The following is a 26,470-nucleotide window of genomic DNA, read 5'->3' on the forward strand; positions in this document are numbered from 1 at the left end:
TGGCAATTGTATTTTGGTTGAGATAATCTCAAAATCATTCTCACATTCCCTACCCCAGGCTTCTTTAAGCCCATCAGTCTGTATGTCTGACCTTTTATGAAGATTTATAATCAAGAAGTTACTGTTGTTATTTTCTTGTTTTATATTATTACATTTCACATAAAATATTATGTTGTAAGTAACTTGTATACTTACAATCAGGAGGCATCTTTTCCACAAATGTTTTGTAATATTCTTTTAGAAGTTCAAAATTTTCTTGATTAATACTTTCTTGCAAAGAGACATCTCCAAACCTACAAATAGAAAAAGGAAAACTGTTGTAGGTTATAAAAGAGTACCAGCAAGCAACACTTTTTACCGTTCCACTTTAAACAGGGGGAACTAGTTTTCTAAGGAAGGAGTGTGTCTCTCATCTTTCAAGCTCCCTTACACAATGGCGGTTTCAAATATATTTCAATTTCTACTGGCCTTCATTCTACCATTCTCATCTGACACACCAAAATAGCTTCACAATCATCAAATGTGAGCTTAGATGCAAAACCACACATAAAACACCGGTCCTTCTGTGTGTGCATAACTGACACTCAGTTAATGTTAGTTTCCCCTCCCTGTGCTGTACTTGCTCTGCAGGGCTGCATATATTAAAAATCCCTTTTTCTCGCTATTTTTTTAAACTGACCAATCTTCCTCTTTACCTATGACAGCTTGGAGAGGGGTCCAGAAGAGCAGGACTGGACACCAGGCTACATGCAGTCTTGCACACACTGTCCTCTGCTGTAGGCACAAATAGAGTCCTACAACCCCCCCTACAACCTCCCAGAGTTAGGTCCCTTCTGCTAACTTTTCTTTTCTGCTCATAATATGGGGGCTAACCGTTCTGTACCAGCACTCTTTCACTCCTTCTTCAAGACACGCCAGTCTACGTGCCTGTCACTGACTGTGTTCTCGCTGAGAATTTCTCAAGTTCAAGCTTAAAGTCTTATTGCTCTATCAAAAGATGTTGTCTAAATAGCTTCCAATATGTATCTCCATCCAAATCTGTATTTATAGATGTCAATTGAAAATTTCACTGTGAATTTTCCCAATCTACTTCAAATGCCACATAACCAAAAATCAAAACCACTTCCTTCTTTTATCCATTTTCAAGCCTGATCCAAATATTTTGCCATTAACTAAGACTCAAAATATAGGCACCATCTTGGATTTCCTCTTTTCCTCACCTTACCTGCTATCTATTGATCTTTTCACATCTCTAGTATCCCTTCCTTTATTTTTTCTTTACCATTTTCATTACATATTAGGTACTTAATTATATCCATTTTGTAATATCTTGAAGCTCCACAAATACACTAGAGCTATGTTTCTAGTTTCCTAACCTCTGTATCTACCCTTACACCATCATCAGCTCATACATTCATTTATTCAACAAATATTTATTTAACGTTGACTATGCAGCAGACATTGCACTGTGCAATAAGTGAAATGTTAAAAAAAAATAATCTAACACACATGTCATCATATCAGCACACTGAATTTCATGCTTCTCTTCTCCCTGTAAGGACAAGGGTCCAGTCTTCTCAGTTTAGCACCTAACTTTTCTGCAAAGGCTTCCAAAGCCCCTTACAAATTACATTCTTCTCCCTCACAAGCAGTACTTTAATGACATTTGAACTTTTCACATGCTATCCCCACTCTGACTATAATGTCTTATCTTCTTTGTTTGCTTGACTTGTTTCTACTTATGTTTTAAAGCATGGCCCAGCTCCTCTGAGACTCCCCCCCAGACTCCTCTCTCGGCTGTGAATCAAGTTCTGTTATGCAATATTCCTGTCCATACCAACCTTTGTTTATTGCATGAGTCAAACTATAATGTACTATTTGTTGAGTTATAGTCCTTACTGGATTTTATGTTCTTTGAGGATAGGGATCATACCCCATGCTTCTTGTTACCTTCTATTCTCTCTGCGTCCCACAGCTTAGTGGAACAGTTCATGGTATAAAGACAATGTTCAATTGCTACACTCAGTTGAAGGACAGGCATATAGACCCAGGAGAATCTAAAGGAGTTTTCCTAGAACCCAACATATACTCTTCTAACTATTTCAGACATTATCATCAACTGGTATTTAAAAGATACTATCGTTGCAGGGACAATATTAGTGTTATAGACTGAATGTTTGTGTTGTCCTAAAATTCATATGTAGAAGCTAGGGTTAGAGATAGGGCCTGAAAGGGAGTAATTAATATTAAATGAGTTTATGAAGGTGGCTTCTGATCCTAAGGAATTACTGTCCTTACAATAAGTGGCACAAGAGCGGTTCCTTCTCATGCTGTCCCCATGCACAAAGAAGAAGTCATGTGGCATACAGCAAGAATGCAATCCATCAGTCACCAGCAAGCCAGGAAAAGAGCCCTCACCAGAAACCAGATCAGCTGAAGCCTGCATGGTAGACTTCCCAGCCTCAACTGTGAGAAATAAATTTCTATTGTGTAAGCCACCCAGTCTACTATACTTTGTTATAGCAGCCCAAGAAGGCTAATAGAATTAGTATTTAAGATTAGTCACACACATTTTGATTTTGGATAAATACTTCATAAAAATATTTTACATAGATTTCACAGTATACCTAACATGCCTGGTGAAGCACAAAATTTGGAATCAGAAAAAGAAGGTTCAGAGAAGAAAGAGGACATGATTTGCTTAAATCAATAGTTGATTGATGTCAGAGTGTTATTCAAATTTACTCTTGCTGCTTCTCTCAGAATTTCCCCTACTTTGTCATTTTGTCTCCTTTTCAAATCTTGTCTTATACAGCCTCTGGGTATGAAAAAATGCATTTTTGATGTGCAAGGGAAATGGGAACACAGGAACACTTTTTAAATAAACTGATTGACAATTGAAACAGTCACAATGACATGAATGATGTAAACAAATCCAATCTAGAAGTCTCGAAAACACAATGCTATCTATTCTTTGAAAAGTCTGTAAATGGAAGAGTCTGTATCTCTCTAAAGATCACATTCACAAGTCTTAACTTATTAACAGAAATCCAAAACATTCTTTACTCTAGTTACCAAAGAAGAGACTATTTAAGAGTGCTGAATTTTCCCCCACCCCCCAAGTAGTATAATTTAGGTTCAAGAGTATCATTCACATCAAACACTGAATTTGTTGTAAAATACATAGATAACTAGAATATCATCTGATCTTAGATGCTAAGTTTCAAAAGTGCTCAAATATCAAAAAAAACACATTGTACAAGAAGGTGATTCAACTTACATTCTGATCTATACAAACTAAGAGACAAATAATTTCCACACAGTTTAATACTAAACACCTAATATAAAACTTGGCCTAGTACATTGTAACTTGCAAATAAGTCACTTCCTGTGTTTTCTAGGAAATATCTTTTAGGTAAGAGGGAAAGGAAGAAAAATAGTTTGAAAATAAATAACTGGAATCTTGATCATCATTGAAATTCAAGAGGACTGTAAGGATAGTGGTATTTTTAGTTTAAAAAATACATTATTAAAAACCTAAAATATACTCAACAAGGCATGGCAGGGATATGTTAGGCAATTTTAAAGTGCTGCCTAAGAGGGAAGGGAACATTTAAGATTAATTATAGCTAAGAAGCATTTGAAATACAAAACTCTCCAAAATTTTGTTTGTGGGGAAACTTCTCGAGGCAAGACTTTGGAGTAAGATGATAACTTTTTTCTCTAAATGTATGTTATGTGAACTTTAACTATTAACTATCTTTTTAGTAGTCTCTACATGTGAACCATGTAAGATGTAAAGTCCTCTGCCTGCTCAAAAATGTGGTTTCTGACAGTAACTCATTGTATCACAAGTAATCATTTGTTGTTTGAACATGTCATTATAAAAATTACCCAATAATAATTATTAAATTATTATAATAAATAAAAGGGAAAATAGATTATGGTTTCCGGTAGATCCAGAAATTTTTGACACAATTAGCTATTTTAAATGCTGACATACACCCAAACATACAAAACTCTAGATTTTATATACATATATTTGGAAACATGAAGAAAGTTAGTTTGTGAATACTTGGGGATCAGCCTCCATGTTTTCCTCCATGTCTGTCACTTTTAAATTCCTTGAATATGAATATTTACATTGCTATATCCAATAAGTGGATACTGATAGAAAGGAAAATGTTACCCATAATTCTAAGTTCCCTACGCAGAAATTTGGGATTTCTCAGCATTCCCTAAAAATCAAAAGAGAAAAATTGAAGTACAAGTTTACACTTGAAGCTTACCTCTCAGCTAGAGTTTGCTGTTCATTGATTCCAACATTAAAAAGTACTGGATATACATAAAGCAGCTGTCCTTCTTTAATCTGCAGTGGCAGGGACTCAAACATTCCAGCTGGAAGCTTGACCTCTACCACATAATGTTCACTAAAGAGAGCAGGGGACAAAGGGAAGAAGCATTACTTATTTCATTTGGTTAATTTTTTTTTTTTCAAGTAAGAGATATATTTTTATTTTTTTTCCTTTTTTTATTTTTATTAAATCATAGCTGTGTACATTAATATGATCATGGGGCACCATACACTTGGTTCATAGATCGTTTGACACATTTTCATCACACTAGTTAACATAGCTTTCATAGCATTTTCTTAGTTATTTTTCATTTGGTTTATGTTGCATTAGAGTCATTCATTGGAAAGAAACATTGAAAGAGTTGGGACATAGCACTGATTTAGATTTTTAGCTGCTATATGTCTATTTTTTCTCATTCATTCATTTCCCATTCAGTCATTTCATTAAATTACTTGACCTAAAATATTATAAGAATTCATTTACATATTTTATTTCTCTGTCTCATTGACATATTTCATTTCTCTGTCTTACTCTTAGCTCCTTTATGAAAGGAAGAATGCTTAGTTTATTTTTGTATGGCCAGGGATATGTGCCCAGAAAGCTTCAATTGTTTTCTCTTGTCTAAGTATTTTTAAAATTCAATCAGTCCCAAGAATAAGAAAAGTAATTTAATGATGGATATTTCAATATAGTGAAGCAAACCAAATCATCTGGAACATTTTTTTGCCTGGTCTGATTTTTATTATTATTGATGAATCCTCCTGTTTATGACAGCCTGATGTAAAAGTAACGGTGTAACAATTTAAGGTGTAATTTTTTTTTGGGGGGGGGGGTCTGGTCATTTTGAAACATTAGCATATCACAGGAGCATTTGTCACTGAAATTTTCTATTAAAAATCACCCCCAATTTTTAATGTAGAAACTTTAAATTAGGATTCATAAAATACACTCAAAAAGAGTAGTTGCTTCTGTGTTTTAAAACTTGACATCTTCTGATGAGGTGGGAATTGAGTATAGAAATGTAAAGAGTTTTGTCCAGAAGTTAGAAAATCCATGTGTTCCCAAAACTATACAGATCGATGAGATTGATACATATTCTGGGAAAAGAAACGTGGTGTAGATCTCCTAATACAGTATCACTAATAAACACTAATAAACACTATGGGTCACTGACTCTGAGACTTCTTTCTTTCTAACTGACCTAGAGAACTAGGAAATACCATGAAAGCAGCAATCAGGATGTTAGCACTATCCTCAGATGGAAGGACACATTATTTTTCTTTGTTTAATTGTTCTCCATGCCCTTTAAATAGCTGCCTAACAGAGGGCTGGTGTTTATGTCAAGCCGTTCAGCAACAGGAGAAGCATCAGTCAGTTCATGTTTAAAAGTTGCTCTGAAGGTGAAATGCTTTATATAATTTCCTTATGATATATCATTTATCAGCATTATTAAAATGTAATCAACATAAACTCATGCATTTTAAGTATTCAATTCAGAGTTCTGGCAAATTTACATAAGTGTACAGTCATGACCATAATCCAGTTTTAGAACCTTTTAATCACCTTAAAAAGATCTCCCATGCATGTTTGCAGTTAATTCCACTCCACAGCAACCTCTGAAGCCCCTCATCCATTTCCTATCTCTACAGATTATATTTTGGGGTATATTTCCTATGAATGCTTCATACAATATATAGTCTTTTCTGCCTGGCTTTTGTCACTTAGCATGATGCTTTTGAAGTTAACCATGGTGTAGCACGCATCCGCAGTTAGTTCATTTTTATTGCTGTAAAGCATTCTTTTATACATATACCACATTTTATCTGTGCATTTATTAGTTGGTAGACACTTCAATTATTTTATGATTTGGTCTACTATGAATAATGCTGCTATTAACATTCATGCATTAGTTTTTGTATGGAGATACTCTTTATTTTCTCTTGGGCATATACCTAAGAGTCATATGGCAATTTTATGTTTAACTTTTAAAAAATCATCGAATCATTTTCAAAGTGACATTCTCACCAGCAATGTACAAGGGGGCCAGGTTTTCTACAGCCTCTCCAACACTTGTTATTATCTGACTTTTTGATGGTGATGAATCTAGAGAGAGTATATTCATATCTAATTGTGGTCTTAATTCTATTCTCTTAATGATTAATGATATTGAATATGTTTTATTGTGCTTATGAACCAATCACATATCTTATTAAGTAAAACTTTTTGCACATTTTAAAATTTGTTTTACTTTTTTGTATCATTTTTATTGATTTCTAAGATTTCTCTATTCTGGATACAAGTCCTTTTCCATATATATGTCTTTTCTTCTAATCTGTGGCTTATCTTTTCATCATTTACTTGATGCTACCCTTTGACATTTAAAAGTTTATAATTTCAATGAAGTCCTACTTTTTAATTTTTTTCTTTTATGGATCTTGATTTTTGCATCATACGTAAGAACTAATTACCTAACCAAACTTATAAAAACTTTCTCCTAAGTTTTCTGCTAGAAGTTTCGGAGTTTTAAATCTTGATTTAGGCCTATGATCTCTTGTGAGTTAATTTGTGTATATGGTGCAGAGAGATCTAAGTCCTTCTTACTCCACAGAGATAACGAATTATGCAGCATCATTTTTTTGAAGACTCTCCATTCTCCACTTAATTGCCTCAGTGCCTTTGTCAAAAATCAAGTGACTCTAAAGATGTTCATTTATGGACACTAAATTCTGTTCCATTGATTTATACATATACTTATGCCACTATTATATTGTCTTGATTTTTGTAGTTTAATAAGTTTTGAAATCAAAAAGTATTAAGTCCTGCCACTTTCTTATTCTTTTACAAAATTGTTCTGGGTATTCTGGGTCATTGGCATTTATATATAAATTTCAGTTTTAGCTTGCCAAAAAAAAAATAGGACTGCTAATATTTTATTTAGTGATTACATTAATTTTAATTGATTTTTATGGATCAATTTGTGGAGAATTATTCTCTAAACAATATTGAGTCTTCTAATCCATGAACACAGACTGTCTTTCTATGTATTGTATCTTCTCGGTTTCTCTCAGCAATATTTTCTGTGTATAATTCTTAGACTTTGTTAAATTTATTTCAACTTATTCCTTTTGATAAATGGAATTGTTATTGAAATTATCACTCTTTCTGACAACTTTCAAGAGTGTGCTTTTTTTCCTCTCCAGTCCAAGGCATGCCGCCCCCTCCTTAGTGATGCTGCTGGTGTTCTTGGCTGGCCTCACGCAAGGAAAACTGTGTTGACAGAGGGGTGGATGGCAGCAGCCCTCAGCAAAATGCCACAGACTCCTGCTGCTGTTGCCCAAAACTCATTAGTTTTTCATGAATAGGTACTTGTAAATTTTTTGCATGCATTTGATTTATTGCCTTAGTCCTAAGATGGTTGTTTTAGATGATTATTTCCAGTTGTAATATTGCTTTTAAGGAGAGGATTTGCTAAGCTGCTGCTCATTTTGTGAAGCATCCCATCCCCATCTGTATAATAAATTTTAAATTTAGATACAGCTTAAAGAACTGCCTGAAAAAAATTATCCCGTGCTTTGTCTATACCAAATGGCCTGGTAAGCGTCCCTTATAAATTTTGATAAAATTATTAGTTTCTCACTTTTGGAATAGAGTTGTACTATTTTCCAGCTGTGTGTGTATGGGTGATTTCATTCCTTTTTCCCTCCAACTAATGGTAAATTAAGTATTAATTTATAGAAAAAAATATTTTATGAGGATATGGTTTTTCTTTGTGTGTAAGAAATAGTCACTATTCACTCAAGCATGTGGCTCCGGGAATCCTTCATACAACATTTAAAATAATTATGTTTACTATAGACAGGAAAATAAATTTTCTTTGAACTTCTTATACATTTTCTCTTTTCTATCTCTCTCTGGCATGAAAAGTACTTTCCCTTTGAATATTCATGTGCTTCCATTGTGACTTGAGACTGTTCCAACTTTTAAATATTCTCATGTAGCAATTAAAAGTATTAATATTGACTTAATACCAGGATGGTTGAAGTTGGAGAACTTCTGATTGAAAGAACTTACTATATAGGATATCATTAGGATAGGATTTTTCTGTTGGAAATCTATTCTACACACTATCATTTTTCTTAATTATTTCTGATACTTTGACCATTCATACACTGACCTTCGAAGCTATTTATTTAAAACTCTTTTCAGAAATCTCAGTCTGAGAGTGAATTGTCAAAAATAATTAAGAAAAGTGGTGGTATATTCCCCTGATATAGGAATATATCTTTTCTTAAATGTTGTTGCTTTTAACTGAATTTAATTTAAAGTCATCGCAAGAATTATGACACTATTAACTGAACAATTCCCGCAAAAGTAAAAACATCTAGAACTTCAGACTAGATAGTAATAAAGAGAAAAATGTCCTTCTCATGCAGGCTATTATTTTGAATTTCTCACAGTTTATTAAAGAGCATGACTTACCTCTCTACAATTTACAAATATTTATGAGACTTCTAGGAGATTTTTAAGACTCTTCCCTTTCATATCACTTATATTTATTTCTTACCCAAGATAAAAAGAGAATAAAATAAAAATTTCCAAAGCAAGCAAGAATTCTCCATGGTTCCTTTCACTAGAGTTTATACAACATGTCTAACAAAGTTTGGTCTTTCGGAAATGGACACCACTTACCGTCTTCCAGTTATAATGGGCAAGACATCATTGGTTTTGGCTTCAATTATTTTAAATGCTACTTTCTTCAAATCAGAAATGCCAACAGCCATGTCTTCTAGCATTCCAATTTCATCACCTAAACAAAGGGAAAAGTGCCTAGTTACAAACATACTATTTGAAGAAAATGTCCCTAGCTATACTCCACCTCCCTGCTGAAATGTGTTGTAGCATTGGAGTGAATGAGTTTCTGAATGCAGTGACTCCATTCTAAATACTTTTCCTAAGAGGTTGAAGGTTTTCATCAGTGAAAGGAGAAACCATTTCAATGAATTTCATAAGTCAATGTTCCCTTTGAGGGAAGTAAGAATGTACACATTTCTTGAGAGGCTGGAGAGAGGTTATAACACCTTTATGAAACAGAGTATGGTGCAGATTTCTTTCCATTGGCAGGACTAATTTCTAGAAATAACAGAGATGGCTGAATTGATGATCACTGGTGCTGGCTAATGTTAGTTTTATTATCTCCACATACTTACACATAAAAAAGAAAAGAAGAAGATAATTAAGATTCTGGAGTAACACTCTCCAACAGAAATATAATATGAGCCACATATATAATTTTAAATTTCCTAGTAGTCTTTTAAAAGAGTAAACTAAAAAAGGTAAAATTAACTTTAATAACATACTTCATTTAACTTAATATATCCAAAATACCATTTTAACTGTAAATCAATATAAAAATAATAGTTTTTAATATAAACATATTTTACTATCTTTGGAATCTGGTATAAATATCTAGTACATATTTATTTGGACCAGATACATTTCACATACTATATAGTCACATGAGGCTACTGTATTAAACAGTGCAGCTCTAGATATTAGAGGGTTGGGACTTTAAAACCCTGTCGCTGAAACTATGTTGGCAAAGAGCCTTTTACATTAAAAAAGCCAGATGGCTGCTCAAAAATCTACTCTGAAATAATCGATAATTCCATTTTTAAAACATAACGGAAGCAAAAGTTATAAGGTGAATAAATGCAAAAGAGCCAAAATTACATTATTTTTGTAACAATTGGTGAAATAAAGGTTTACTTCTCATTTTTATATTTACCTGAAAAAAAAAGAATAAGGTTAAATATCCTTACAAATAGGAACACAGGGCGGTGCCTATGGCTTGGTGAGTAGGGCACCGGCCCCAAGGGTGGCTGGTTCCAACCTGGCCCTGACCAAACTGCAACAAAAAAATAGCCAGGCATGTGGCAGGCCCCTGTGGTCTCAGCTACTTGGAAGGCTGAGGCAAGAGAATCACTTAAGCCCAGGAGTTGGAGGTTGCTGTGAGCTGTGATGCCACAGCACTCTACCGAGGGCAATAAAGTGAGACTCTGTCTCTTAAAAAAAAAGGAAGACAGTTTAAACATGTATTAAAGTACTACTCACTGTATGTACTCAGTAGTCCTTCATACTGCACCATCAGCCCCACAGTGTGAAGCTGCTGCAGGAAGCCAGGGTCATGAAAACTTGTCTGTAATTTGATGATAAAACCACAAACCAATCCAGCAAGCTAAAAAAAGGGAAAAGAAAGCATTGAAGAAATGGCCAGTAAATTTATTAGTTTAATTTTTTAAATATTTTAAGACTTTGGGGCCATCATAGATTATATTCTGAAGTATACGCAACACAACTACAACCATTTATACACATACACACACACAAACACGTTGACAGCATCTTTGATCCAGCATCACTGTGCAGAAAACCTAATAGTAAAACCATGAAAAGTGATTTAGCTCTTCCAAATCGTATTATTTTTGCACAACAGAGGCTCATTTCACGGGGTCATTAAAGGTCGCAATGAAAAAACCAATATGTATAAGGCAGAGATACCTTAGATACCTCAGATACCTGCTTAGCTCCAATTGCCACTGGACCACCTATGAAGTGGTAGAAGAAAGGGACAGTAGGATTAAAATATTTCCTGTGTGAAGAATGTTAAAAAAAGAGCAGGCTTTTGTCTGTTTCCCTCCATGTGCTCTGTCCACAAAACTCAACCATGGGTGGAGGCCGTGAGAAGAAGGCAGGCACTGGCACAGCCACTGTGAGGAAGGCTGGCTGTCTTGGCATTGTGAATAGTGTTGAGTGTCAGCAAAGGCCATTCAAGCCTTACGTCCACAAAAACTTATTTTATAAACAAAATAAGAGATTGTGTGAAACCTTGTCCCAGGATTCATGGGGGAGCTTATAAGTACTTGTTTGTAAACAGATCCCCTTTGTCAAGTCCTAGCTCATCTCCTGCAGTACAAGGCAGCAGTTCTCCCCTTACGCTGCATGTAGACACCAGGGCATAATACAGGGATGGTAACTCTTTTCTTCACATATGCCACGTCCTGTGAAGCAGAATGCACATTTCAGAGACTTGACTATCTCTTTTCAAAAATAAGTACTTAAGATCTCATAAAGAATTTCCATGTGACATTCAGTTCATATGTATTATGAATAAGAAAAAAGGGAGTTTTAAGACTTCAAAAGAAACATCTTTGGCCAGGCACAGTGGCTCATGCCTATAATCCTAGCACACTGGGAGACTAAAGTGGGTAGATTGCCTGAGCACAGGAGTTTAACCAGCCTGAGCAAGAGTGGGACCCCATCTCTACTTGAAAAATAGAAAAATTAGCCAGGCATTGTGGCAGGTGCCTGAAGTCCCAGCTACTTGGGAAACTGAGGCAAGAGGCTCACCTGAGCCCAAGAATTTGAGGTTGTTGTGAACTATGATGCCACAGAGCTCTAGCCTGAGGCAGCAGAGTGAGACTCTTCTTTAAAAGAAAAACAAAAACGAGAGGGGGATATTTTTAAAAATTAAACTGCCTACAGAAGATGCGTATTCTCATCCAGGGTAGAACGCTAACAGTTCAGTGCTGGTCTGTACTAACAACCACAGGTACCTACTGCTTGACTGAAGACGATGTCTCTCCTCAGCGTCAACATCAAACACTGAGGCAGGCTGTATGCAAGTTCCTGGAGGAGCACGAACGTCAAGGACTGCTTGGCTCTGCTCACTACTTCTCCCATGCAGTCCTTCAGAGTGATGATGAGTGGATACAGCTGCTCATACCAGTCCTCTGGGGGGAGAAGGTGTGAAAACAGTGGCATAAATGAAGAAAAGTCTTGAAATATAGACTCAACTTTTTAATTTTTTCAGTGAAGTTATGCATACTCCTAACGATTCAAAAAATTAGATTTAAAGCCACCCATCGTGTAACCCCACCTGGACACACTTCACATGTTCACAGTAGACCTCCTCTCACTGGTATTCTGTGCACTGCCTGTACCCTAGTGGGTGGGTCCACCAAACTCTTCTCATACGAGAAACTGGAGTTTGACTGGGCTTCGCCTATCCATCAACTTGGTCATTAAACTAGTTCTACTATTGTAATAAATCCATGAATCACTCACCTTCCCCTGTGCGGGTTCCCAGCATCTTTTATCGCTCTTGCCTTGGATCGCTTCCTGGCCTGTTCCCTTTCTCTGGGCATACTCCACTTAAATACCTTCTCAGTAGTATTGCCAAAGGGAACTTTCTAATCAGTTTGACTCCAATTGCATCACTCAAGGGGAACCCTTGCATAAAATATTTTAATAAGACCACTAAAGCATTCAGATTAAAGGCCAAACTCAAGAAAGATTCTCCATTATCTAACAACTTCTACCTAATTGGCTAATCTCACTTTTTTAGAACTCTGTTTGAAGTCTTGAGTCCTAGTAAATTGCATAGCATGTACATTCCTGAACTCTCATCTCAGTGTCTTTGTAAATCCTAACTCCTCTCCTAGAACCCTCTTTCTCTACTTATCTTTCTAATAGTCATGTTAATCTTCTGCAAACTCAAATTAGGATTTCTCTTCCTTGGGAAATCTTCCTTGATTTCTCCCTTACTCTCCTTCCCTATTCTTTGAAGTCTGTGTTGAGTTGACTTCTTTTTGTGCCCTTAGCTCCTTGTTCTTACTGCAGAAGACCTGCTCATATTCTCCTTTCCTCTGTAGGAAATGATGCTCAACTAAGGGCAAGGCTTATTTTTTAATCACTGAATCCCTAGAACCTAGTATAGTTCCTAATATATAATAGATAAGCTTTAATTGAATCAGCAAAGTTACAATAGTTACAAAAATATTTTTAAACATATAGACAAGTATAAGAAAGTCAAAGATTTTTTTTTTTACAGTATCTGGGATTTAAATAACTTTTCCCCAAACCAAGATGTAAAAGCGAAACCATCTGTGCTAGTTATATGTCTAGATTTCTAACATGAACCAATTATATAATTATGACATTGGTATGATATAGAAGCAATTTATATTCTTTTTCCATTTATTTGGGGATAAACACCCTGGAAAATGTCAAATATTATAAATTTTGCACTGTGTGACATCCCATTAATATAGAAATAAATTAACACAGAATGGAAAATATGATTTAATATGAATGGGTGCACACTGAAAAATTAATTATGAAGCAGGATCTGAAATGATATGATCTTCCTAGCATGAAAGTGTTAGCAGCATCATGAATGATGTGAATGGTCAATAACCAGTTAAGACCTTGGAAGAGTAATAGGGAACAATAAAAAGAATCCTAATCATTATTATATCATGTATACTGTCACTTCCTTATTTTATGTTATGGTTCAATAGTGATGAAATAAACCAAAGCGTTGAAAGGATAATTAATGACCCAGCTTAATAAAAGGATACAATCTTATTAATTCTATGTAAATGCCCTATATTGTAAAATATACTAGTAACATTAGGAATTGTTATTTTGAAAAGATGTGTACTTAAGCATTGTTATAGAAATAAAGTACATTAGAGCAAAGATAATTCAATGAAGGCTTATTCGTCTGTAATCATTTAATAAAGAATACACTCATAGGTAGCCTAGGATGAAATATGAATGATAGTTCTATTTAAATAAGCATTGGTTAACTGTCAATTCCTTGGTATATGTAGAAGGGAAAACAGAGGAACACTGGACTTATTTTTGCAATAAAAGACACATCAATAGGTACCAAGAACGCATATCCTATATGTTTCATAATTTGTATTACTTTATCTCCCATTCTCTTATTTAACTGTTGTTCTCAATATGAATGAATATCTAATATGCACACAGAAAGAGAGAAAGAGAGATAGAAAAACACTAGGACAAAAAAAAATCAGTAAATTGACACAGATGTAGATCTTGAAAGGTAAGAAACAGAAAACTGTGTTTTATGCTTTAGCTCTGTGGAGACCAGATTCTACTAAAGAATTCCTGAACATAAAATAAAGCTTGTGTGCGGTAGGTGGCGCTGCCTTATCAGGCTGAGTAGAGCCACCTGGTCACTGATTGCATTCAAGCAACTGATTTTTAACTTTCTTAACATATGCAGAGCTCCCAAAGAGCATCGCACATCAAGTGGTCAATACTTGGTCGTGAATGCAATATGCTCTAGCTAGTTAGAAAATAAAAATTCAACATAGGTCTCCACATTCTTTTCTTGAATAGATGATATTAAACGACAATTCAAATTAAATACCAGTATTCCTTGAAGGTCTTCAAAAGAGAAAACTTTACAAATTATTCGTATTCGTAGAGGAATAATTTCATTATTCATTTCTAAATCTATCCCCATACTTATTTAGCCAGGTGATTCTTAATCATAAATTACACTTTGATAACCCCAAACCAAACCAAAGAGTCTGATGGCCATTTCTTCAAGAACAGAAATGAAAACCTGGGAAAAAAGGTATATACTGGCATTCTAAATCTAGTAATATTATTAGATACTTCTAATATAACAAAACTCTAATGTCACCATTATATGTACAAACTATATAGGAACATGTTAATTATGTATGAGAAAATTAAAATTTTATGAACAAGGTGAAATGTCTTAAAGATCACAGTAATTCATAGTAAGTCTTCTATGAAGAAGCGTAAGTGTGAAAGCTAAAAATATTTTTTTTCTAGCAGAGAAACAATTACTTTAAATTCAGGAGATAAAGGAAAATTGAACTGGCAAATGCAAACTGCAGTGAGGACAGGTTTTCTTCTCTGTTATTATTCAGTCAGTGTAAATCTCAGGCTCTGAGATAAACAGGTGGGCTATGACAGGCCAAAGCCAGGCTAAAGTCAGTTCACAAATGGCCTTTTTGCTCCAATGAACATCCCAAGTCATTCTTACAAAAAGTACAGCAAACGCTTTAGTTTTTTCTTTTAAAAAATGTTTTTCAGCAAAGCAAAAAAGCTTTATCTCCTGATAGCTTTGGGACTGTTGTTGCTTGCCCTCACCTTTGGGTCTGTCCGTACTTCACTATTTGTCCTCCTGATAAAGTTATTTACTGGTGAGGATGAAAAGGATGTGCATTTTTTATTATCTAGTCAAAGTCATAAATCCTGAAAGGCACACACTCAAATTTCTCAGTTTAGTGTCTTCAAGTGTCAACTAACATATTAACATTTTCACACACACACACACACACACACACACACAAACTTATTATGCACCCAGGAAGCTCAAGAACTAAGGGTGCACCACAATACAGTCACTGCCCCGACAATCTCACAAGAGCCTACTGGCCTGGCAGGCATATAAATATGATTTTATCTCCTGGGCTTCTCTCAGTCAGTGACAGAGGAAAATATGAAGAGAATGTTTTAGTGTCTCTATAAAAAACTTGCTGAGACTCCTTAACCCTGAGACCAACAAGCAGAGTCTTTCTTCAGGAAAACATAAAATGCATGTGGCTTAGCTGAGCTTTTCCTGAGCTTTGTGAAGTGTTCTGGAAGCCATCCAAGCACAGCCTCTGTTTTTCCAGCACTTTCCTTGCTTCTCTAACATATTCAAGTGAAGGTCCCGGAAGGATTCAGAGAGCAGCGCTGGGCGCCCCCCTCACCTCCTCCACATGCCATCCATTTCCTGTACAGGATGTTCATGTCCCCTGAGCTCAGTGGCTCTTACATTACTCAGGAGGAAAATAAAAGAGCCAGATATCAACCAACTGCAACAGCCCGTCATGCTTGCTTTCTAATCTATGCGCCATTTCCTTCTGGGGTGCTTGGTTTTCTTCCCTCATTTAAAATAAGTAACTTCCAAAAGTTAATTGTAGCCATTGTTATTTTTGTTCTCACAACCTTTCAGACATAGAAAAAAGAAGAGCTGAAAGATCTTCATATATGCAAAGATAAATTGGGAAAGGATTCACCTATGGAAAGAAAATGATCAACTGTGAAGCCAAGCAATTATAAAGGCCTTTAAGGAAGGTAATACAAGTCCCAAGGTCATAAGGAAAATACAATTCAAACCCACAGCCAGTGGTGTTCTATACTGCGCCTAAATCCCAGGTGGCACAGAAACAGTAATGGGTTGATGGTTGGGGCCTGATGGTGTGGGACGTTGATATTCTGATCAGAACATTCTTATGGACTTTGAAGGGCCTGTAATCTACATCAACCCAGATATGGTGATCTGTGTGCACCTTCTGAGTGAAGTCCTTGTCTTTTGGATACAATCTTACCCAAATCTTACAGTATAAACATCTTAACTTGGAGTGATCAATGAACAATGAGGCTTCCCCTAGAGATATGTTAAAGGTAAACTCCTTTGTATTAAACGTGTGGCCAACTTGATCATAGACCCTCAGTACCTACCCACAGGAGGCCTCTAACTATCTGGTCATATCCCAGAGATACGGGAAAAATAAACTAAGCTAATTCCAGAGGACAGAGGAGTAATCAGGGTAAGAGAAGCACCTGTTCAGATCCAGCTGTCTCAGTGTTCTCCCTGCCACTCAGAATGTCCCTTCCCTATTGTTTGGATGCACTGTCCCTCTCTGGTCCAGAAATTGAAAAATCAACTTGCATTTACCTTATTTTATCAAATGCTAATTGTCTTCTTTGTATTATCCTCTCCCCCCCCCCACCTTCACTGATACCATGAGAAAGATACTCATTAGTTGGACAAATATAATGTCTTCTATGGAGGTTCTGTGGGTGATGTTGATATTTAAACCTCACGGCTCCTACTCTCAAAGACTTAAATATACAAGGGAAGGTGAGAGGTATAAAGGAATACCTACAGAATAAGGTGGTCTGATTAGTGCTGTAGCAGTTGGGATGGTGACAACTGCAAGTTTAGAAGAATAAGAGTTTGGAGGCAAGAGCGTTCATATCTGGTGAGAAGACGGTGTATACTCATGGTGAAAGCACATGTCGTGAGAATCAGATGGAGTCTGTCAGGCAGACTAGGGGAGACGTGACACAGCTGGTTTGAAAAGTTTAGGTCCTGCCTGACCTTCACTCCCTGTCTCCCATTCTTACTGTTTTGTGAATTTAGTTCCCACCCTACAGATTCCTATCTTGAGTAGTTTAGATGGATTGATTTAGAAAAACTTTTATTTTTTTATTTTTTATTAAATCATAAACACATTGATCATGTATACGTTAACGCATTTATGGGGTACAATGTGCTGATTTCATATAGAATTAGGAACACTTACATCACACTGCTTAATATATATCTTCTCTTATAGACTTAGTTATTGTGTTAAGACATTTACACTCTATACCAACAGATCCGACATGTACCCTTGCATTATGCACCAAAGGTGTGATCCCACCATTCACCCTCCCTCGATCTGACCTCCACTCCCCACTCCCACTTCCCCAATACTATACTCATGGCTAGGAAGAATCAACATTGTTAAAATGTCCATATTACCCAAAGCAATTTACAAATTTAATGCAATCCCTATCAAAGCACCACTGTCATACTTTAAAGATCTGGAAAAAATAGTACTTCATTTTATGTGGAACCAGAAAAAAACTTGAAAAGCCAAGACATTACTCAGAAATAAAAACAAATCACCAAGACATTACTCAGAAATAAAAGCAAATCAGGAAGAATCACGCTACCAGTAACTATAATATAAATCTATAGTGATCAAAACAACATGGTACTGGCACAAAAATAGAGAGGTAGATGTATGGAACAGAATTGAGAACCAAGAGATGAACTCAGATACTTATCATCATTTGATCTTTGATAAGCCCATGAAAAATATAAATTGGGGGAAAGATTCCCTATTTAACAAATGGTGCTGGGAGAATTGGCTGGCAACTTGTAGAAGACTGAAACTGGACCCACACCTTTCACCACTAACAAAAATTGACTCTCACTGGATAACAGATTTAAACTTAAGACATGAAACTATAAAGATTCTTGGAGAGAATGCAGGAGAAACACTTGATGAAATTTGCCTAGGAGATTACTTTATGAGGAGGACCCCCCAGACATTTGAAGCAACACCAAAAATACACTACTGGGACCTGATCAAACTAAAAATCTTCTGCACAGCCAAGAACACAGTAATTAAAGCAAGCAGACAGCCCTCAAAATGGGAGAGGATATTTGTAGGTTATGCTTCTGATAACCAGAATCCACAGAGAACTCAAACTTATTAATAATAAAAGAACAAGTAAACCCATTTCATTGTGGGCAAGGGACTTGAACAGAAGCTTCTCTGAAGAAGATAGAAGCATGGCCTGCAGACACATGAAAAAATGCTCATCATATTTAATCATCAGAGAAATGCAAATAGATAAACTTTTAAACTTAGAATCATGTTAATTGTTCATGAGTCATAGGTTCTGCAGATTTTTGTTTAAGATAAAGGTTAATACAGTCTTAACTGTGTACTCAAATGTACAAAACTGTAATGTTAGAAATGAAAGAACAGAACAATCTTGGAGAGGCTACTCTTACTGTTCTCCAGAATCTTGGCCTTCTAACAAAGTTTGGTGGACCTATCCCCATCTCTGCATATTGGCTGACAGTGACAGACAGCCGCACCCTCCAGTAACAAGAGTTATGGCATTTGCTGAACACTTGAAAAAAAAAATCATATGTGGAGCAAGTTCAGGGAAGGTTGCATGGCCGGCAGGTAGTGAACACACACAAAGTAAGGATTTGTAGCAATAGAGTCTGGGAGGAGTGTTTGATTTGGCAATGCCTATTCCCGTAAAGAGATGCCATAAACTGAGGGAGGGAGCAATAAGGATTCTGGAAGGAGGAGGGAAGTGGCCGAGATGACTCAAGGATTCAGAGTACACACTGATAAAGTGGAGGGGAATGTTGAGCCTGAAGCCATGGAATAAAACCAATAAAAAACTAGATGTGGGCAGTGACCCTTGTAGGGACAGGGAACAGGGGTGGGGAGAGAAGCAGCATGGTACAAAGTGTGTGTGGATAGATCCAAGAGCTAAGAAGCAGGGCTGAACTTACAGTGGGGATCAGACAGGACAGAGAAAGCAAAGGTGATGGTAACGCTGAGAAGGGGGGGTAGCACATCTGTACCTTCCTTTGTCTCTGCCACTGTGTCCCTAAAGGCCCTCGGAGTATCACACCATCTTAAGATGTCCGTTAAGGCCTTAAGGATATTCACAGGAGTCTTAAAATGAGAACATTGTTGCATCCACTGAACTATGATAAACATCTTGGCACCTTCCAGAAGTATTAGAAATAGGTATACTCTTCAACCCAAGACAAACGGCTATGAGAAGAACAAAGGCAACCTTTTTTCACGTCAAGGGAACCTTGTTTGTTTAAACCCTGCCAGCTTGAGAACACCGCGTCATAAAACTTTCCAGTCTTGCTCTTAGAAAAATAGCAAAGGAAATGCATCAACTGATATCCTGGTTAAACTTCTCATTTTATGGGACAAAGTTGAAAGCCTTAAGTAAATTCTGCTAAGACAGCTTCCAGGAACCAAATCCATTAATCAAACAAGCCCTGTATTTGTCGTAGCACAGAAGTTTTAAATTTAGATTATGTGTGGACTGGAGGAGTCACACTCACATTCGTTGGGCTTATTTTGCTTGTTAAATAAACTGTAACCTCAGGACTCTGGCCCTCAAACAGGCTGGGTATTTAAGAACAAGCTGCATAGGTCATGGGTCACTGAGAAACTTGAAATCACCAATACATCTGCAACAGAGAGCTTTTGTCATTTAAATATTGTCCAGCATCTGAGGTGGAGAAGAGATAGACAGTGGGTACTGAGTTAACTGAAGCCTAAGCACAGTACAAGCATCAGAGGACGGAAGAGGGGCTACACTTCTACCTGGAGGTAAATGAGGTCAATATAATAGTTTTCAAGTAAAGTTCAAGGCTGTAGGATACAGTGCACTTGTTTTATTTTTCTAGCAATATAAAAGGGCTTTATGTACACATGTAGATTTAATTTATAAATGCCAAGCAAGCAGCCAACAACGTGTACCATACATTCATATTAACGTATATACTTACAACATGAAGTCATCATACAATATGACAAATTTGAACCCGATACAACTTAACATTTTGTTAAAAGGGTGATAACAGGCTCGGCACCCGTAGCACAATGGTTAAAGCGCCAGCCTCATATACCTAGGCTGGTGGGTTCGAACCTGGCCTGGGCCTGCTAAACAACGATGACAGCTACAACAAAAAATAGCCAGTCATTGTGGCAGGCGCCTGTAGTTCCAGCTACTTTGGAGGCTGAGGCAAGAGAATTGCTTAAGCCCAAGAGTTGGAGGTTGCTGTGAGCTGTGACGCCACGGCACTCTACCCAGGGGGACATAGTGAGACTCTGTCTCAAAAAAAAGGGGGGGTGGTGGTGATAGCAAAAAAAAATTGTACAGAATAAGGTTAGGAAAGCTTGTTTTCCTGGAGAGAAGAGAGGCAGGGCAGCATAGCAGTTAAGCGGGCAGGCTCTGGGGCCAGACCACCAGGACCAGAATCCATGCTTTGCCACTGGGCTTGGGGATGACAACGTTACTTCAGCTTTCTGCTTCTTCATACATTAATTGTGTATGATGATTCCTAAGAGTCTCATGAGAATTAAATTTAATGCAGGCAACATTTTTGAAAACAGTTTTTAGCACATACTAAATAACTCATAAATATTAGCTTCTACATTAAAACAATGGAAATAAAATAATTTCTACGTGGTACCTTCATCTGCCCACCTACCAGCATTCATTCTTTGTGCCCTTCTCTCCTCTTGCTGAGGACAAACTGCCCTCCAACTAAAACCAGCTCCTCTGTCTGTATGCAGATCTCACCCCCCTTGTCACTCCAGCAAGTCTTTTCTTTTCCTATCATATTATCAATATTTCTCTTTTTACTGGAATACCCATCAACAAATGAACTTGCTATTATCTCTCCATCTTTAGAAAAATATTCCTGTCTTGACCCTATTCCCTTTATAGCTTCTATTTCCCTTCACAGTGAACCTTCTCGAAAGCGGTTCCGTACATACTGTTTCCCAGATCCTTTTCTTCTTTCTCTTAATTCACGTCGCTCAATCCCAACACATTGTAGTAAAGCTTCTCTTGTCAGTCTCACCAAAGATTTCTATACTGCTTAATCCTAAGTCAGTCCTTCAGATTTATTTCACTGGGTTTATTTCCTCAACCAGACTTTTAGGATATATATCCTCTTGACAGACCTTTTCCCTCACTGGGCATTTCTCTCTCTCTTTTTTGTTTCTTTGAGACAGAGCCTCAAGCTGTCATCCTGGGTAGAGTGCAGTAGCATCACAGCTCACAGCAACCTCCAACTCCTGGGCTCAAGTGATTCTCCTGCCTCCGCCTCCCAAGTAGCTGGGACTACAGGTGCCCACCACAACGCCGGGCTATTTTTTGATTGAGCCGTTGTTGTTTGGCGGGCCGGGGCTGTATTCAAACCTGCCAGCTCAGGTGTATGTGGCTGGCGCCTTAGCCGCTTGAGCCACAGGCGTTCACTGGGCATTTCTTAATCAATTGCGCTGCTGATTCCTCTAACCTCTATGAATATACCAACACTAAAATGTCCTCAGGCATAATCTATAGGCTATTTCCCTTTTCTCTCTGCACTTAATCTCTTGTCCTTATTCAGTCTCATGGCCTTAAGTATCATCTGTATGATGCTAATTTCTAAATTAATAACTTTAGCCTGAATACATTGCCTATAAACTCCAGATACTTACATTTAACAGCAAACTTGAATCTCCATGTCAATCTTAACTTGTTCCAAATGACTTATGCTCAGGATAAGCACAGACTCTCACTGCTTTTCCTCACCTCCACTACCACCTTTTTCATCCAAGCCCCATCCTGTCCCACCCCCATTCTTCCCCTATGTTCCCACCTTGTATCTTTGCTCAAACACCAGTTTCCAGGTGAAGCTCACATTGACTACATCCCTAAACTGTAATCTCTTCCTTACCGTGTTACTGTAAAACCTGCTTGCTTTCTTTTTTTGTTCCCCACAGCATCTACCACCATTATCATATTTTAATCATGCCACTATTTCTTACATTATTTTTTAATATCTATTTGCTAGTTCAGAAAGGCAGATGTTTTTTCTATTTTGTTCATTTCTGTATATTCAGTGTCTAAAACAGTGCCTGGCAAATAGTAAGTACTGAATTATTGCTAAATGGCTAAAAGAAAAAATAAAAATCACTTTTTAAAATGTGGCATCCCTTTGATTACCATAAAACTTCAGAACTGGAAGCGATGTTAAAAATTTACAGACAATTTTACTTTATCAAAAAAGAAAGTGAGATGCAAAAAATTTAAACGACCTGCCAAAAGCCAGGTATCCAAAAAAGTAGCAAATTGTGGACTTGCTAAATGTCTTGCCTCTGAGTCACCATGTTCTCGATTACATCATAATTCATTGCACAGTTTTTAAGAGAAACAGTAGTTCTTAATAAGACTATCAAAAAGGTCATAACGTATGAATGTTATTGAAATTCTATGTTTACAATAAAAATATACTTTAGATGATGTCTTTTGATTATTTTTTAACTTGCAAGTTATACTCTAAAAGTATACTCTAAAAATTTTATACTCTAAAAGTGGTGAACTGTTAGTTTCTAGAACCCTTATTATCCATTGATTTTTTTAAATGAAATTCTAAAAATGCATGTGTAAATTTATTCCCAAATTCCATTAATACTAAGCTTTTTTTTTTTTTTTTGCAGTTTTTGGCTGGGGCCAGGTTTGAACCCACCACCTCCGGTATATGGGGCCGGTGCCCTACTACTATGAGCCACAGGCACCGCCCAATATTTAAGCTTTTGATGAAAATGATGTTTTCTGCTTTCTGTTTATATTTTATAAAATAAAGCAGACTTGTGATAGATTATAAAACCACTAAATTGTCTAATGTTGAGCATGAATTATGAGACTCTTAGGAACTTTCTGCATGTGTGCACACGTATGCACATATGTTGATGACAGTCACTTAGTAATATCAAGAAAAAATGCTTAAGCCTTTCATGTCAGAAACAATTGGAGATCAAGTGACAAGGTCTTTATTCCACAGTACTGTTTCCATATTTTTTGCCAAAAATTATGCTAGGCTCTGAAGATTCAAGAAAAAAAAAAGTCACAAACATTTAGCATATTTTATCACAGACCAGAAGTCTAATAGAGAAGATAGCAATTTCAATGGCATGTACAATAAATCAGAAATTCAGAGGTTTTAAAATAAAACCCCCAGTCTGGCCCACAGACTAGGCTTATTTGGCCTACAAATGTGTTTCATTTGGCCTTCATCTTTAACAGTTTTAGTCTTTAAATTGGGATATTTTATGTAAACATTCAGATTTATTTGAATGCAGAAGAGGCAGTAACTTTGGGTCCACTTTCCCCAGAAATGACTGGTAGCCCTTTTAGAAGAACATCTACTCCCCAGTTTGCTTGGTTTCCACCACTTCCCTTCACTGGTTCATGTTACCCCATACAATGCCCGCAGGCCTTTGTGCTTGCGAGCCCTGCAGAATGTGTGACTACATTATTGACAGAGTGCTACCCTATTTAAAGAGTAGTAAACAAGCTTTTTCATTTCTCACCCAGTAGTATAATTCCCAACCTAACAAGGTGGTTTTTATTCACTCTTTCTTATCATATTCACTTGAACGTGGGGTCAGGTGAGTGTGAAAACGTAAGGGTACCCAGCCTGACCCTGGCTGTCCCACACTGCCTTCTGGTCTGGATAGTCAGGGTACCCCTGAGGATGTAAAGGTGCTCTGGTAGGTGGGGGAGGAAGCGATCACAGGGTTGACATGAGGATAGGAGTTTGGGCAGGGATTGGAGACCTGGTCCAGATCAGGGGGAAAACAGAACTGAATATGACTTAAGCCTCCAAGTCCTGGGCACAGGTTTTCTCATCCTGTTGGACTTGACTAACAAAATAGCAAAGATAAAATTATTAGGAAGGTCAAGATAGCATCTTAAAGCATTAAACCCAGAACACAGGGCTCTGCTGACAGCAAGGTTGTGTCCAACCACACTGGGCTCATCCTCTGGACAGCTCTGGTCGGGATAGTCAGGATACCCCTGAGGATGTAAAGTTTGGGCCTGTGGACAGTAGAGATGGGCAAAGTTTTGCAAGCTCAGCAGTGAAAAGCAAGCATAAGGTGAATTCTCAGAAGAGTTCATTGTGACTAGATCACCAAGGGGGAGGCAGGATGAAGTAGAAGACATCAGAGAGTCATGAAGATACAGATAGGGGTGAAAGAATTTAGGGCTTTGTCAAGGAAGGAGAAGCTGAGCAAACATTAGATCTGACTATCTGAGAAACAGTTCATTAAGATGTCAAAGGAGAATGTAAAGGCAGGTAAATACAAGGCCTCCCAAAAGTCACCCCTGATGACGCCATACAAAGGGAAAAAAGGGAAATTGTAGCTAAATGTACCTTTATTTATAAAATAGTCATTATAAAATTTTATAAAATATTTACACAAAACATTCCTGTATCCATTGCCACCTCTTTATACATTTTTAAATAATATTTTGTAAATAAAGGTACATTTAGCTACAATTTCCCATTTTCCCTATGCATGGTGACTTCAGAGGCTACTTTTGGGACATCCTGTACATACACAAAACTTCTCTTAAAAATTAGACATTCCCTTTTCCAACAGATATTTTGAAGATCCCAGATTCTTTTTGACTAATTCAGTTAGGAATCCCTCGGCCTGGATTTGAATCCTTCCTCAAATAAATGCCTACCAGCTGTGGTAGATCTTAAGACAAATTGCTTAACTTCCTCAACTATAAAATGGGGATCAAAACAGACCCTGCCCCACAGTCTGTCATGAAGAGGAAGAGAAGGGAAGACGGAAAGGTTTAGTGCTTATGTCACATCAATGTGAATGTAGAAAGCATTAGCTATTGATAAAACTGTTACCACTCTTTTGATACTTGTTTGGTACCCAAGCTGCATTAGATTTTCATCCCCTGATGCTTCTTACACTTTAGCTCAGAGCAATCCCCATGCCTCGAGGCTCCTTATTAAGGATTTTGCTCATCTTTTCCTACTCTTTACATTTTATCCAATTTAATCTACCTATTTGGTGATGCCTCGCAAATATTTACTTCTTTTCCTAAGTTCTTTATCTTGTAAATGCTGTCTCTGAAAGATCTCTAACTGGGTATCTCCTTTCAAATACAACTTGCTCACCCACCAGATTGCAAGAACAGGGTCATGATATAATATGTTCCTTTATGTTGCCTGGCACAGAGTAAAGACTCAATAAATACCTACGGAATGAATGATAAGATCTCACTCTTTCTTTACCAATCAATACAAAGGTAGTGTGTCTCTTTCATGGGGCTTAATGAATGAACTATTTTATATATGATTGCATTCATCAATCAATTGCTGTGGTCTTTAATTATTTCAGGTGTATTAGGTAGATAGCTATCTAGGCAACCAAAGAAAAAAGATGGGAAAGAAGAATGATTTACTAAAACTTTGGATGTATTCCTATTTGGAGGTTGGGGTGCATTTTTAGGATGACTAATTTTTGGCATTAGGAAACTGTTGAGAACTGGTGATAAATTACTAGCAAATGTCTGGTAGTTACTAGACAATTATGTTAACTGGAGGCAGTCAGAGATAACATAAAATCTGTGGCAAATACAGTGAATTTTCAGATCCCAGGAGGAAATATGAAATGTACCTTACAAGTTAAAGAGGAATTATGAAGCAGAAAAGGATGTGAACACCTAGAAACTAGAAACAAATTCTAAGCAGTGATAAGCGAACTAATTCTATGATCCTCATGGATATTTGGTTCTTTTGAAAGGGGAGGTGGTGATGATTTGAGGCCATGTCACAGGAATTTTAATCTCCTTTTGGAATGAGTTTACAGCTGGATACATTAGGAGAAAGAATTCCATGGCATTGGGTATTTATCTTTTCACAGCACATTTAATAACATGCTCATGAAAGATGAGAAATAAGGACCATTCACTAAGATGAAGGAACACACATCCCCATAGGTGGTTATTCACAAGTGTATTTGCATACAAACGGTTATTTTTAGTGTTGTGCTTCAAAGATCTGTATCTAGCTCTGTTTTCTCATCATG

General features: G+C 36.8%; 1 protein-coding gene across 5 annotated transcripts in view; it reads right to left on the reverse strand.

Moving 5' to 3' along the window:
* Positions 1-26,470, reverse strand: part of INPP4B (inositol polyphosphate-4-phosphatase type II B) — an 881,338-nt gene that overhangs the window by 73,617 nt on the left and 781,251 nt on the right. For all 5 annotated transcript variants that reach the window (XM_053582182.1, XM_053582180.1, XM_053582181.1 and 2 more), the window contains 5 exons: positions 11,973-12,145; positions 10,467-10,590; positions 9,045-9,162; positions 4,290-4,430; positions 196-293 (listed from right to left, as the gene is read on the reverse strand). In XM_053582182.1, the coding sequence (XP_053438157.1) occupies positions 196-293; positions 4,290-4,430; positions 9,045-9,162; positions 10,467-10,590; positions 11,973-12,145 (654 nt within the window). The remainder of the gene's footprint in view (positions 1-195; positions 294-4,289; positions 4,431-9,044; positions 9,163-10,466; positions 10,591-11,972; positions 12,146-26,470) is intronic.

Source organism: Nycticebus coucang, chromosome 1, assembly GCF_027406575.1.
Source record: "Nycticebus coucang isolate mNycCou1 chromosome 1, mNycCou1.pri, whole genome shotgun sequence".
NCBI classification, from domain to species: Eukaryota; Metazoa; Chordata; class Mammalia; order Primates; family Lorisidae; genus Nycticebus; species Nycticebus coucang.